At 39.6% G+C, this 11,473-nt stretch overlaps 1 protein-coding gene across 1 annotated transcript; it reads right to left on the bottom strand.

Moving 5' to 3' along the window:
* Nucleotides 1–610: 610 nt before the first annotated feature.
* On the bottom strand, nt 611–10,274 carry kmt5aa (lysine methyltransferase 5Aa). Its single transcript, XM_035141440.2, has 7 exons — nt 10,015–10,274; nt 8,277–8,421; nt 7,815–8,070; nt 7,081–7,168; nt 6,430–6,489; nt 5,572–5,762; nt 611–4,718 (listed from the first exon to the last, which is right to left on the bottom strand). The coding sequence occupies exons 1-7, from the start codon at nt 10,021–10,023 to the stop codon at nt 4,508–4,510; spliced, it is 960 nt and encodes a 319-aa protein (XP_034997331.1). The 5' UTR covers nt 10,024–10,274; the 3' UTR covers nt 611–4,507.
* Nucleotides 10,275–11,473: the final 1,199 nt, after the last annotated feature.

Raw genomic sequence — 11,473 nt, 5'->3', positions numbered from 1 at the left:
TAAAACGTTCCTCACACCAGCAACAGCAGCAGTGTGGTCTGTTGACATAAGGCAGATTCTCTCCATGGATTCATGCTGTTGACTCTGATTTGAATCTGTAACATCTGCCGCCTCAGCAGAAATCCACATTCATCAGACCAGGCTACATTATTCAGGGTTCCCCCTGTCCAGTGTAGGTGAGTCTGTGTCAGTGCAGCCTCAGGTTTGTGTTCTTGTCTGACAGGAGAGGAGCCTGATGTGGTGTCTGCTGCTGTAGAACCAGCTCAGACATGTTTCTGATGCTTCTCTGTTCACCACAGCCTCTGTCAGCTCCAACCAGTCAGACCATTCCCCATCAAAGTCACTGAGATGATTTGATGTGAACGTTAACTGAAGCTCCTGACCTGTATCTGTGTGGTTTAATCAACTGCTCTGCTGTCACAGTTAGCTATAACAATGAGACTTTAACAATTTAGCATGTTCTCTGCCACTAACTTTTCTTTTGGGTACCAGAATAACACAACAACAAATGATGCTCGAGTTAAACTTTGACCTTTAAATGTTTCTTAATACGATTTCAAACTTGTAATCATTTATTTGAATTCAAGAACAAATCAGATGTCCACACGTGTTACTTGCATAACACATCTTTATTCATCGATGCCTTAACCCCAGCATTATGATTTATTCAACGCTACAACAGCAAAGATTTATTATGTCCTAAAATGGCCAACAGGTCAGTTCTTTCCCTCAGATATTATTGCATTAGTTCTACATAGAAAAACATGAAATAACCCAGAAGATATTTGTTTAAGAAAGGCTCATATGAAAACATTTCACACTTTCAACACAATGCTACTGTTAGAGGTGACAGGGGACATGGAAGAAGGAAATGGATTTTTATGTTTTACACACAGTGTATTTCCTAAACCTCTCTTTCTCACATGGGCTCTTTGTTTTAACACTGATGATACTTCTAGTGTTCGAATGATATTGAAACATGGAATCAAAAGAATCCTGGAATTCAATAATATACTGAATATTTGGGAAACTTCAAGAACCGCAGTTGTCCTCTCATGATTAAGGGATGTACGACAAGAGGATGGATATCATTTGGTCAAGTCCCACGTTAGCTGCAACAAAAATAATAAATAATGAAATGAAATAATATTCTCCTCTACTCTCTGGCAAAAATGCAAATAAGTGAGCTTCCCAAACTGTGAAACTATTCCTATTAAGACAGAGCCCCAGGATCCCGCGAAACAATTACATTACACTACTCAAATTTACATCATACTAAAGACACCACAAGTGAATGAATTCATGTGTTACCCTGCTAGAAGAAGTGAAGATGCATATGTCCATGTCTGCCGAGAAATTTCACTGGGAGACAGAAAAAAAATATACAAATGCCAACACAAATTCATTTAAATTCATCGTACTTGTGCTGAACCAATATATTCAAATAATGACCTATGTCGAACAAATTTTGAATGGAGACAGGTGATATTCAAATTTATTTCTGACTGAGTAACTCCCATGAAAAGACCACAACCATCAATGAACAGATTTAGTGTGTGTGTGTGTACTTAAGAGTCTTATTCTTTCACTGTGTCGTAAAAACCATTAAAAACACACCAGTGAATCACACTGGTGCACTGGTCTCACAAGTTCCTTCATCATGAACACACGCGCTGTGGTTGATTTAGTCCCACACACCCTGCCCTGCTGCCACATATACTCACTACAGCACCAAATGTGGATTAATCCGCTCCTGAAAATAGTCCCCAACAAATGCACAACTTCATCTGTTTGTTAAAAACTAATGTGAAATGAACTAACACATTGTTTGGTTTGAGTCTTTTCATTGGATTTTCTGACAGCATCAGAAAACATAGAATCTCACCCGTCTGATCCTTTAACACAGATTGTTCTACTTTAAACCGTCCCCAGTGACAGAACAGAGGATTCTGCTGCTTCCTTTCCAATGGGTTACGCAGTAAGGATCAACATCACAGCTGCTGAACAGCATGTGGCCATTTCTCTGTGGTAACATAGTATACGACCAAAGAAGTGTGATTAGTCCAAGTAAAATACTGATTCTTTTTTTTTTATATAAGGGTTAAAACAATTAGTTGATTAGTTGATCAACAATTATTTTCAGATATAATGATATATGATCAATTGCTTCAAAGATTTTTCAAGCCAAAGTATAAAAAAAGAAAAAAGAAAGTCAAGTGGTTTTCTGGTTAATTGAAAAGAGAAACAGGATAAAACATTTGGAGTAAGTGATTGGATGTGACAGAACTCGTGGACCTTCTGGCTTCAGTAATACATTTGAAAAAAACTGATAAAATGTCAAGTAAAACAAAAATGACCTGTTGGCAGTTCAGCTATTAAATAAACGAAATTATAAATAATTACTTTTCACATTGAATATCGGGTTGTGAAGAAGATGACAGCTTTGTGGGTTCGAAAACCCCCCCCGATGTGTAGAAATTCTATGTTATATAGAGGGAGTGCACCAGTCCATCAGACCCATGTCTGCATGTTGAGTGAGCATTAAATTCATGTGTTTTCCCTGCAGATACTTTAGCCTGTTCGCTTTTAAATGAATAATTCGACATTTTGGGAAACAGGTTTCTTTGCTTTCTTGCAGAGAGTTAAATTAAAACACTGATAGCACTCTTGCTAAATATGAAGCTACAGTTAGCTTAGCTTAGCAGAAAGGCTGGAAGCGGTCCGAGGACTCAGATTTGATGCTTTTATTTGTGGGCCAAGTTTCCCTCGACACAAAAAGTTAAACTATATTCCAATGAATCTGCTGCCCCTGTGCTCATTATAATAACATGCAGTGACAAAAGTGACTTTAGCTCAATACCACTAAGCTGAAACTACACTCCCTGGTTCCTCCATTATTAGGTACACCTCCAACATAAAACAGATGGTTCATAAAACTCATCAGCCATAAATTCTACATTTAGATAATAGCGTTATACTAGACACTATTTATTCATTATAAAGGTTGTAGTTTGCAGTGGTGTTTAACTGGACTGCAATGTTTTTTAATGTTCTTCTATCCTCTTGTTTGTAAATGAGGGGAACACAACTTTCTCAATATAATGGAGTCTCAAGACTGCTCTAAAACTGCAACCTCAATAATAAAGATAGTTATATTAACACAAAGACCTTTGTAAAGGAAGAAATTATGGATGAGCTGGTGTATTAGAGATCACTGATGTACCTAATAAAGTAAGCACTGATTATAGTTTTCCTTTAAAAAATTGTTTGGGTCATAGCTCAGTGATAAAACTTTCTATAGTTTGCATATATTTTGTTGGTCAGTGGTTTTGTGAACATCAAATATGACTGAAAGCTTCGCTGTTCCTCTTTACCTTCGTCTCAACTAATTCAGCCACAGAACATAACAGATTATTGTGACAAGCTAAATGCCTTCCCAGCATCACAGTCATAAAGGGAATTTTAGGTTAAAAAAAGATTACCAGAAAATGAACTTCAAATTTAACTCAAACTAATTTCCCAAAAGGTCAAACATTTTCTTGAAATCGCCCCTGACTTTGCAACAGCAAGCCAATAAATATATTTACACAGCGCAGTAATATAGAGAATGTCACCAGGTAAAGAATTCCTATGCAAGAGAAATTAAAAAGGAGACCTCATTTCTGAAAACACTGACTACATAATCATATTACCGGGTTAATGATCAATAATCATTAATTCATAGATAAACTTTCATATATTTGCCTTTAAGGAAACAAATATAAAACTGTCTGCACTCCCCTGGATATTTGAACACTTAATTCCAATATGCACCTAAAATATTAAGATTATTTGTGCTAAAGAATAAAAAAGGGCATGAAAACAGGAGGAAAGTCTGTTTGTTGAACACTGTTATTTCCCACTTTAAAGTATAATACTTGAATCAACTGTTTTTTGTACTCAGTCGCCACAATTCCTCCAGAACCATGGGTGTGGTGAACTATTACACTCCCTCTAAACAATGGAAGGTTGTGTGATTTTAATGGCTGAAATTAAAATTCCACAGAATATGTCTTTAAAAAGGCTTTGTCATTTGCATCCCATAATTCTCACTGATTCAAAGGAGTTCTGGGGCCATAAATAGAAGTATTGCTAAGTATCTAACCACTAATTAAGAAAAAGCAGTATAAAAATGCAGAGCATCAACTACCACCTGCATGCTGTAGAAGCATTGGTCTATAGGAAATACAAAAATGTACAAAATAAATGTGCTGCAAAACAACTAGAATGCCTCATATACACATATAAATAAAACTACACGTCATCTGACAAGGCAGATGGACCAATCGAAACATGATAAGTACCCGATCAACCCTCAAGCCCCATTAACAGCTACTCAACCCAACCAGCTTCCTTGGTATTGGAACAAAAAGGGTACACATTCTGTTTCTAAGGCAATTTGTACACTAGCAAATGAGAAACACAAGTGTTACTGTGTGTTTCCCTTTTTTTTTGGAGGCCCCTCAAATCAGTACTTGAGCCATGGGTGAGCTGCGATAGAGGCTTTACTGCGGTCTCCATAGTCATAGAGCAGCTCCTCGCCTTCGTCGACGTCTCGGGAGGCGACGAGGATGAGGTGAGGGACGCCGTTGATGTCGTGGAGTTTGGTTTGGCAGTTTCCATTTTTACTGTGATTTATCAACCTACCCATTCGACCAGACTCTTTCGTGGCATCTACACTGTTGAAACAAAACAAACACAACGTTCACCTCAGTGTGTATTACACTGTCATACTTGTAACAGACAGAAATGTGTTAATGTGAGTCTTTAGAAAAAAAGTGTTGTTAATAAATTAAACAAGAAGCTATAAACGAAAACAGGGGCAGAAACATTTGTTTCACTTGTCATATCCAAGTGGCTGGTCACTTTTGGTTAGGTTACTTGTTACGTCCCGCCACACTGGATGCATCAGTGGCTCGTGTGCATCACAGAATGTTGTGGATTTCATTTCAGCGGCCATTTGATCAGGTTATCAGACGCGCATTTCTGTTGACTGAATCCACTCATTTGTTTTAACAGGGTTTTTATTGTTACTGCAGGACTGGAAGATACACGGCTACATACTGTAGAGTCTGGCCATTTAGTTGAGTACATGGGCTACTTTTATTTGAGGACAGTGGTCATACCAGAGGCAGACACGCCCCCCCTGTGTGCAACAGCTCAGCGACGCAGCCATCACATGCAGCACACACAGCGAACATGGCCCAGGTGTAAGATTACTTAAAATAAAAGAGCTTTAAAAAACAACATTTGAATTTCAGGTTATTTTATCAAGACTTGCAGAGGATCTTTTTTTCCATCTGACAAACATTAGCCACAATATTTAAAAAAGGTGTATTTTTCATGAAGTATGAACTAAAGAAATAAAATTCTCCTGTTATAAAAACTGGTTTTGTAACCGTCGGACTGACTGATTTTGATATGAACTGTCAACATTGAACACTTACCAGTGGAAGCCAGGTGATCACTTCAGAACAAAATATTTAACTGTATTTAAATTTGGTAAAGGTGGAAATGCTTCAGTCTGCATACCAGTATGTTTTGCAGAGGTACTGGAAGTAGTACATGTAGCAGCCAGTGGCAGGGTTCTGAGCGTATTCGGCCTCCCTCTTCTTGGCATCGGTGATCTGCAGCAGGTCTCCGTGGTACTCTACCACGTACTCGCCTTTCTCGAAACACCGAGTGGCAAACACTGCTCTCCCCTTTCCTTCTATATGTTGCACCTTTAAAGAAGTGGGAGAGGTTTTCCGTAAGGACAGACACACGGCTGCCGTTGCTGTGGCACACCTAGAATCCTGCTAGACTACACAGCTCATCTCTGATTCATTTATCATGAAAAGCAGGGATTATTATTATAGAAGCCTGGATTGACTGAGCCTTACTATAGCAATCGGGATCAAAGCTAATATTATCAGACTGATGCCGTTTTCATGACAGGAACTCTGAAAAATGTCATTTGATGACATTTTCCAGAGTTTGCCTTTCGCATTGGGAGAAAAAGCTACCGACTCAGCTGGAATGTTTATTTTTGCATTGACAACAATGCAACAAACATTTGGACGTATCAGCAAACTCAACGATAGAGTTGAATGAAAATATAAATGTGTTTGTCCAGTTTCACGTCCAGCATGTGTCCTCTTTTAGCTCACTTCTCTGCTCTGCCTGCAATTGTGTCATACCAATGTAGGTTTAAGCAATCAATGGTACTTGAGCTGTATCATTCCCTGTTAACCTGAGATACATTTAGGCTGCAACATGGCTTGACTTAGGTGTCAAGTTATTCTGAAGAGAAACAGTCAGACTCATTTCAACCTGCATCATCAAGCTTAGTGGTAAATGTTTAAGAAACACCAGCTGCTGTTAGCGATGGAAGCAGAAAAGTCAGTGTACCTCCAGTCCTTCCTCTATTCCATTTGTGATGAGATCGTCTATGAGCTGCTTCTGTTCACACTGGCAAAATGAACATGGAGATGGCATTACTGGAAAACAGCCACACGCTGAGACACACAGACACAGACACACACAGAGGGCTGGGCTATCTACTTTTTAAGCTGCACGGGCCTGAAACCATCGTGCTCAGAATGCCTGTCAGGCTGGGGTCAGGGGTTAATATGTCAGGTTTGGACAGACCATTGCTACCAGAGTCACGCTCGAGTTCTGAGGGAGTCTCAGGTAAAGCTACCAGTTGAGGTAAGGTTGGGTTAGACATCAAAAAGGCTTAATGATTGTGGCTTCAGATTACGGTAAGGGGAAAGAAATACTTTGACATTAACTGGTCTATTTAGGTCAGGAGGCACGTTTCACTTTTTCTACATGTCAGGAATGTTATTTCCTTCATGGTAATAAATTATGATAAAATATATGATAGAATCTGTCACGCACGCAGCTGTTCATTTGCAACACGAGCATCCAATCACTGGTTAAGGAGTAGAAGAAATGATCTGAATTTATGTACAAGCCAATACACTAATATCTGTTCCAACTATCTATCCTAGTTCATGCAAAATTTTGTGGTATAGAACAAAAATGATTTCATCTTACCTTTAAAGCGATTTTACTTTTTCTCGAGCTTCGTCTTATAGGATAGTAGTCGGTAACTTTTCGGTTTTGGGAGTTTTTCCCAGCTGCACTGTAGTAGAAAAAGGGAACATGACAGCAAATGGGTCAACAGCTTTCACACTATAAAGTTATATGAAATCCTCAGCAGCACTCCAGTCTTTATTTAACAAAGGGGTCACTACTTCATCATCTCCATGACAAAACACCAAGTATGGATCAGTGAGTTTTGTCTATAAGTTTCAACAAATCTGTTTTCCCTTCGTTAAAGGAGACACATGATGCTTTCTCAGACTTTCTCTTTCCTCTAATGTGTTGAACAGGAGTTTTGTGAATGCGACAGGTCTGTAAAGTTAAGAGGCCCAAAGTCAACGCTGCTCCTGAAGCAGCTGGAACACCTCGGCAGCAGTCCAGCTGATACTTCCGGGCTGTTGTCATGTGACTTCAGCAATGGACAGTATGAGGAAGGTGATGTTTTCTGAACATTAGAGCATGCAAAGCTTTTTAAGTAATAACCCAAAAATAAAATCATGCACCCAAATACGAGCAGACTATGTCTCCTTAAATGATGCAAATGTATGTGGAAAGTCACCAAAATCTACTCCGATCATCTTCTCCATATGGTTTACCTATATTTGAAATATGATGTTTCTACTGTCCCTCTTTTTTTAAGTTATCATGTTTAAATATCATGCCATGCCATACTAGGACCTGCGTACATTCGTCGAGGTGGTTTCTTTCCCCCGACCTTGGGGCGGACATCTCTCCTCTTGTGACCGCGGAGTGCACTGCCATTGCCAGTGAGGAGGAGAGTGTGGCATAGGCTGTTGCCGAGAGGCAGGGAGGTTTCGGTGGGGGAACGAAAGCAGGTCTGAGGGCAGTAGAGCTGCGGAGGTGATGGTTGTTCATCTGTCCAGAAGGGCGAACACTGGCTCTTTGCGTCTTTTGGTGTAGCGATGGTATTTGTTCTCCGGCCTGGGAGGAATGAGGAAAGAGTGGATTAGAACAAGATGTTTGTCCATCATGTGTTTCTAGTTCTTCTTACTCCCTACTCTTACATAATCTGTTCGAATATAAAAATAAACAATTGACCTGTTTGCTCTGCTGTGGAGATATTTCCCAATAAAGCCTCTCTCCTTAGCTGGAGACTGGGCTGTTAGAGCTGTGGCAAAGACACTTACCCTCTCCCTGCCACTGAGCTTCATTTTGCTGTGAGATTATTGGAGGGCATCTCCCTTCCTGTGTCAGCTTGATCCTCTTTTCATCCTGACCTGGTGATGTTGACTTGGTGTGGCTTAAGACAGTAAGTGAATTGCAAACAATATCCTGTGAATGCATAGAGAGACAAAAAAAAACACACTTACACTCCACATGTACAAACATTTGTACAACTTGGATATGCACTCAGCACTTGAGTGAAGGATGTTGGGGGATGTGTTTGTTCACTTTCTTGCTGAGAGTTAGACGATTGAAAAAGTCCCAACATTCACAGGTTTGCTGTCACCATTTCTGACCAATGCTCACTGGTTGTTGGTTATTTAAAAAAAAGAAAATACACTTTATGTGTTTCAGACCCACTATTGCACAAGCCTCCGCTTTTCTATCACCACGAAGACCTCAAGGCTGTTCCAAGAAATGTAACTTTTTAAAAACAACCTACTGGCTCTAGACTGAGGGATATTGTCTCCTTATCGTCTACACTAAAAAAATATGCTTCATATTGATGGAGTCTTTAGACACCTGTGTGTATCAATGGTTTTTTTCCAGTATTACTCAAGAAATCAAAATGTATATCCTCAATATTAAGTGTGATTTGAGGGCTAAAGCTAAAGCAATAATTTGAGAGTCAGATGCATAGACATCCAATGGTAATATCGCACATATAGCAGTTAATGTATTGAAAAAAATCGAATTACAAAATTAAAAAAGCTAATTAATCACAATATGACTTTCTGATTCGGTTACTTGTTCATTCGTTATATTTGGGTTGTTTATGACAAAATAAAGCCCAACCAATAATTTAACTTAAAAAAAATAAACATATGTAAGTAATGTGCAAGTACTTGAAGTATTCTCCACCAGTGGTGACGGGAGGGGCCCTGAGGAGGGGACCCTGCAGGCTCCACACCCACTCTCCCATTAGTCCCTTTAAAGGTTCAGTTTGTAGACTTTAGTGACATCTAGTGGTGAGGTTGCATGTTGCAGCTGAATCCCCCTCCCCTTCCAAACATGACAGAGAACCTGTGGCAGCCTTCAGTTGTCATAAAATCTCAAAAAGGCGTTTAGTTTGACAAGTCTGGACTACTGTGAAAAACATGGCGGCCTATGTAGAGAGGATCCGCCCCTGATGTAAAAACAAAGTATTTCAACATAAAGGGCCCATTCTAGGGTAACGAAAACAACAATTCATACAATTTAGACGAAACACACTCGTGAAAACATCACTAGGATTATTTTAATATTCAGTTTCTGCCAATAGATCCCTTTCACCTAAATGTTACACACTGGACCTTTAAATCCTCAGTCAGGGCACAGACAGACAGGCCTGTGGGCTCTGCCTCCACTGGCCGAATCCAACCACACACAAACACATGCCTGTAACCCCCCCCCCAACAGAGAGCCACCAGGGTGTTCGTTTGAGCCATCTGCTGTTAGAACATACTGTTTTCATGATGCCCTGCGGCGGCACATGTAACAGTCACCACAGGCTAACGTTAGCAAGGCACTGCCCAACAATAAGGCTCGTCAGTAACTACACCAACTTACAGTCTAGCCTGTGACTGTAGAAACACTAGTTCCCGTGCCGTGGGCCTGCAGGTGAACACGCTAGTCTCACTCCGAATAAAGAACTTGTTCACTGGCTCTGGTTCGAGCTACTTCCCCGATGTCTGTCACCGATGCCCCGACGAGCAAACTTACCCCGTTCATGACTTGTTTTCGTGGCTGCTCACTCGGCTCCAGCGCCTCCCCTTCGAGGGAAAACAATAAATGAAAACCTCCGCCGGATCGGAGATGAACCTCGCCCCGCTCCTGCGGCAGTGCCCTCGCGACACGGTGGCCCCCGTCCGCGGCGACTGAGTGCCCGTGAATAGTGTTTGAAGCAGCTCAGCCGATGCAGCCTCCGCAGCTCCGCTCCGCCATTTTTCTACATGGAAATGAGGGGGAAGAGACGGGGCAATGTCGCCCTCTGCAGGCCGACATAGGTAGTGCATATATTGCATCGACCACCACCCCCCATTTTGATGATTTTACATAATTGTAATAATCGGAAGTGAATAACACAGACCACAAGGCGAGAACCTATATAATATAAATGTTTGAATGAAAAATATAGGAAAACAATACAATAGTGTGACACAATCTAAAGATTCCTGCAAAAATTTGAGGAATAATTAAATGTACTTTGTTGATCCCAAACTGGGAAAATCCTGTTTGACAGCAGATATGTTTTAGGAACACAACACACTGTACAGAATCAAAAAAATATGGGGGCACAAAAGTTCACAAATATTCAACTATAACGAATACAAAATACAAAAAAAGATTAAGGAATAATAAATAAAAATCAATTTATAGCGAGTGCAATGTGGTAACATGAAGGTACATGGGTGCAGAGATTTGGGAAACAAGCTATTAAATGTATTGACTTTATAAGTTTTGTATTTTATGTTATATTTGTATGTCTGTTTTGAGATTTTACATTTGATGCATCCAACCCCTCTTTGAAAAAAATATTAAGTACTTTACAAAGAGTTCAAGCAATATAATTCAATTCAAATCTCTAGAAAATCCCTTCATCTTATGGATGGAAAACAAACAAAAAATACCTTTTTTAAACTTTTTAACAATGAATTAATATATATTTTTTCTTTTTAGACATTTGTAAACCTAAATGTTACACTTGTCGTAACATTAATTAAATATTATCTCAGGTACTAGACCACCAAGCTACATGAGTAAGTCAAAGTAATTCCAGAGTCAACTTTGTTACAGATAATATCAGAATCTAGTCAGTATACACATTTGTGTTGTATTATTTTAGCTTCTCCAGCCAACTTGGAGGACAGAGGAAGAAAAAATGAAACAATTTAAACCCTGAACTCTTCCCACTGTCCAGTGGAAATTATTCTCCTGTTAATGGTTACATTTTTCAGATTTGAAAATAAAAAATCCAACATTAACCCACTCAATCATCTCTGTGCAAGTAATTCAAAGCTATTAAACTAGGTTGTGTAGTGGAGAAGGTACACTGTGCACAAAGCAACTATTTCTTCAGTGCTTGAGAAAACCTACATGACTAATGGACTAGTATTTGCTAGCAGGTATGTAGTTGACCTGGAAGCAAAGGGGATATTAAACACCATCCCGCTGCACACCA

Source organism: Hippoglossus stenolepis, chromosome 18 (assembly GCF_022539355.2).
Source record: "Hippoglossus stenolepis isolate QCI-W04-F060 chromosome 18, HSTE1.2, whole genome shotgun sequence".
Lineage (NCBI taxonomy): Eukaryota > Metazoa > Chordata > Actinopteri > Pleuronectiformes > Pleuronectidae > Hippoglossus > Hippoglossus stenolepis.
This window is presented reverse-complemented; position numbering and strand designations above follow the sequence as displayed.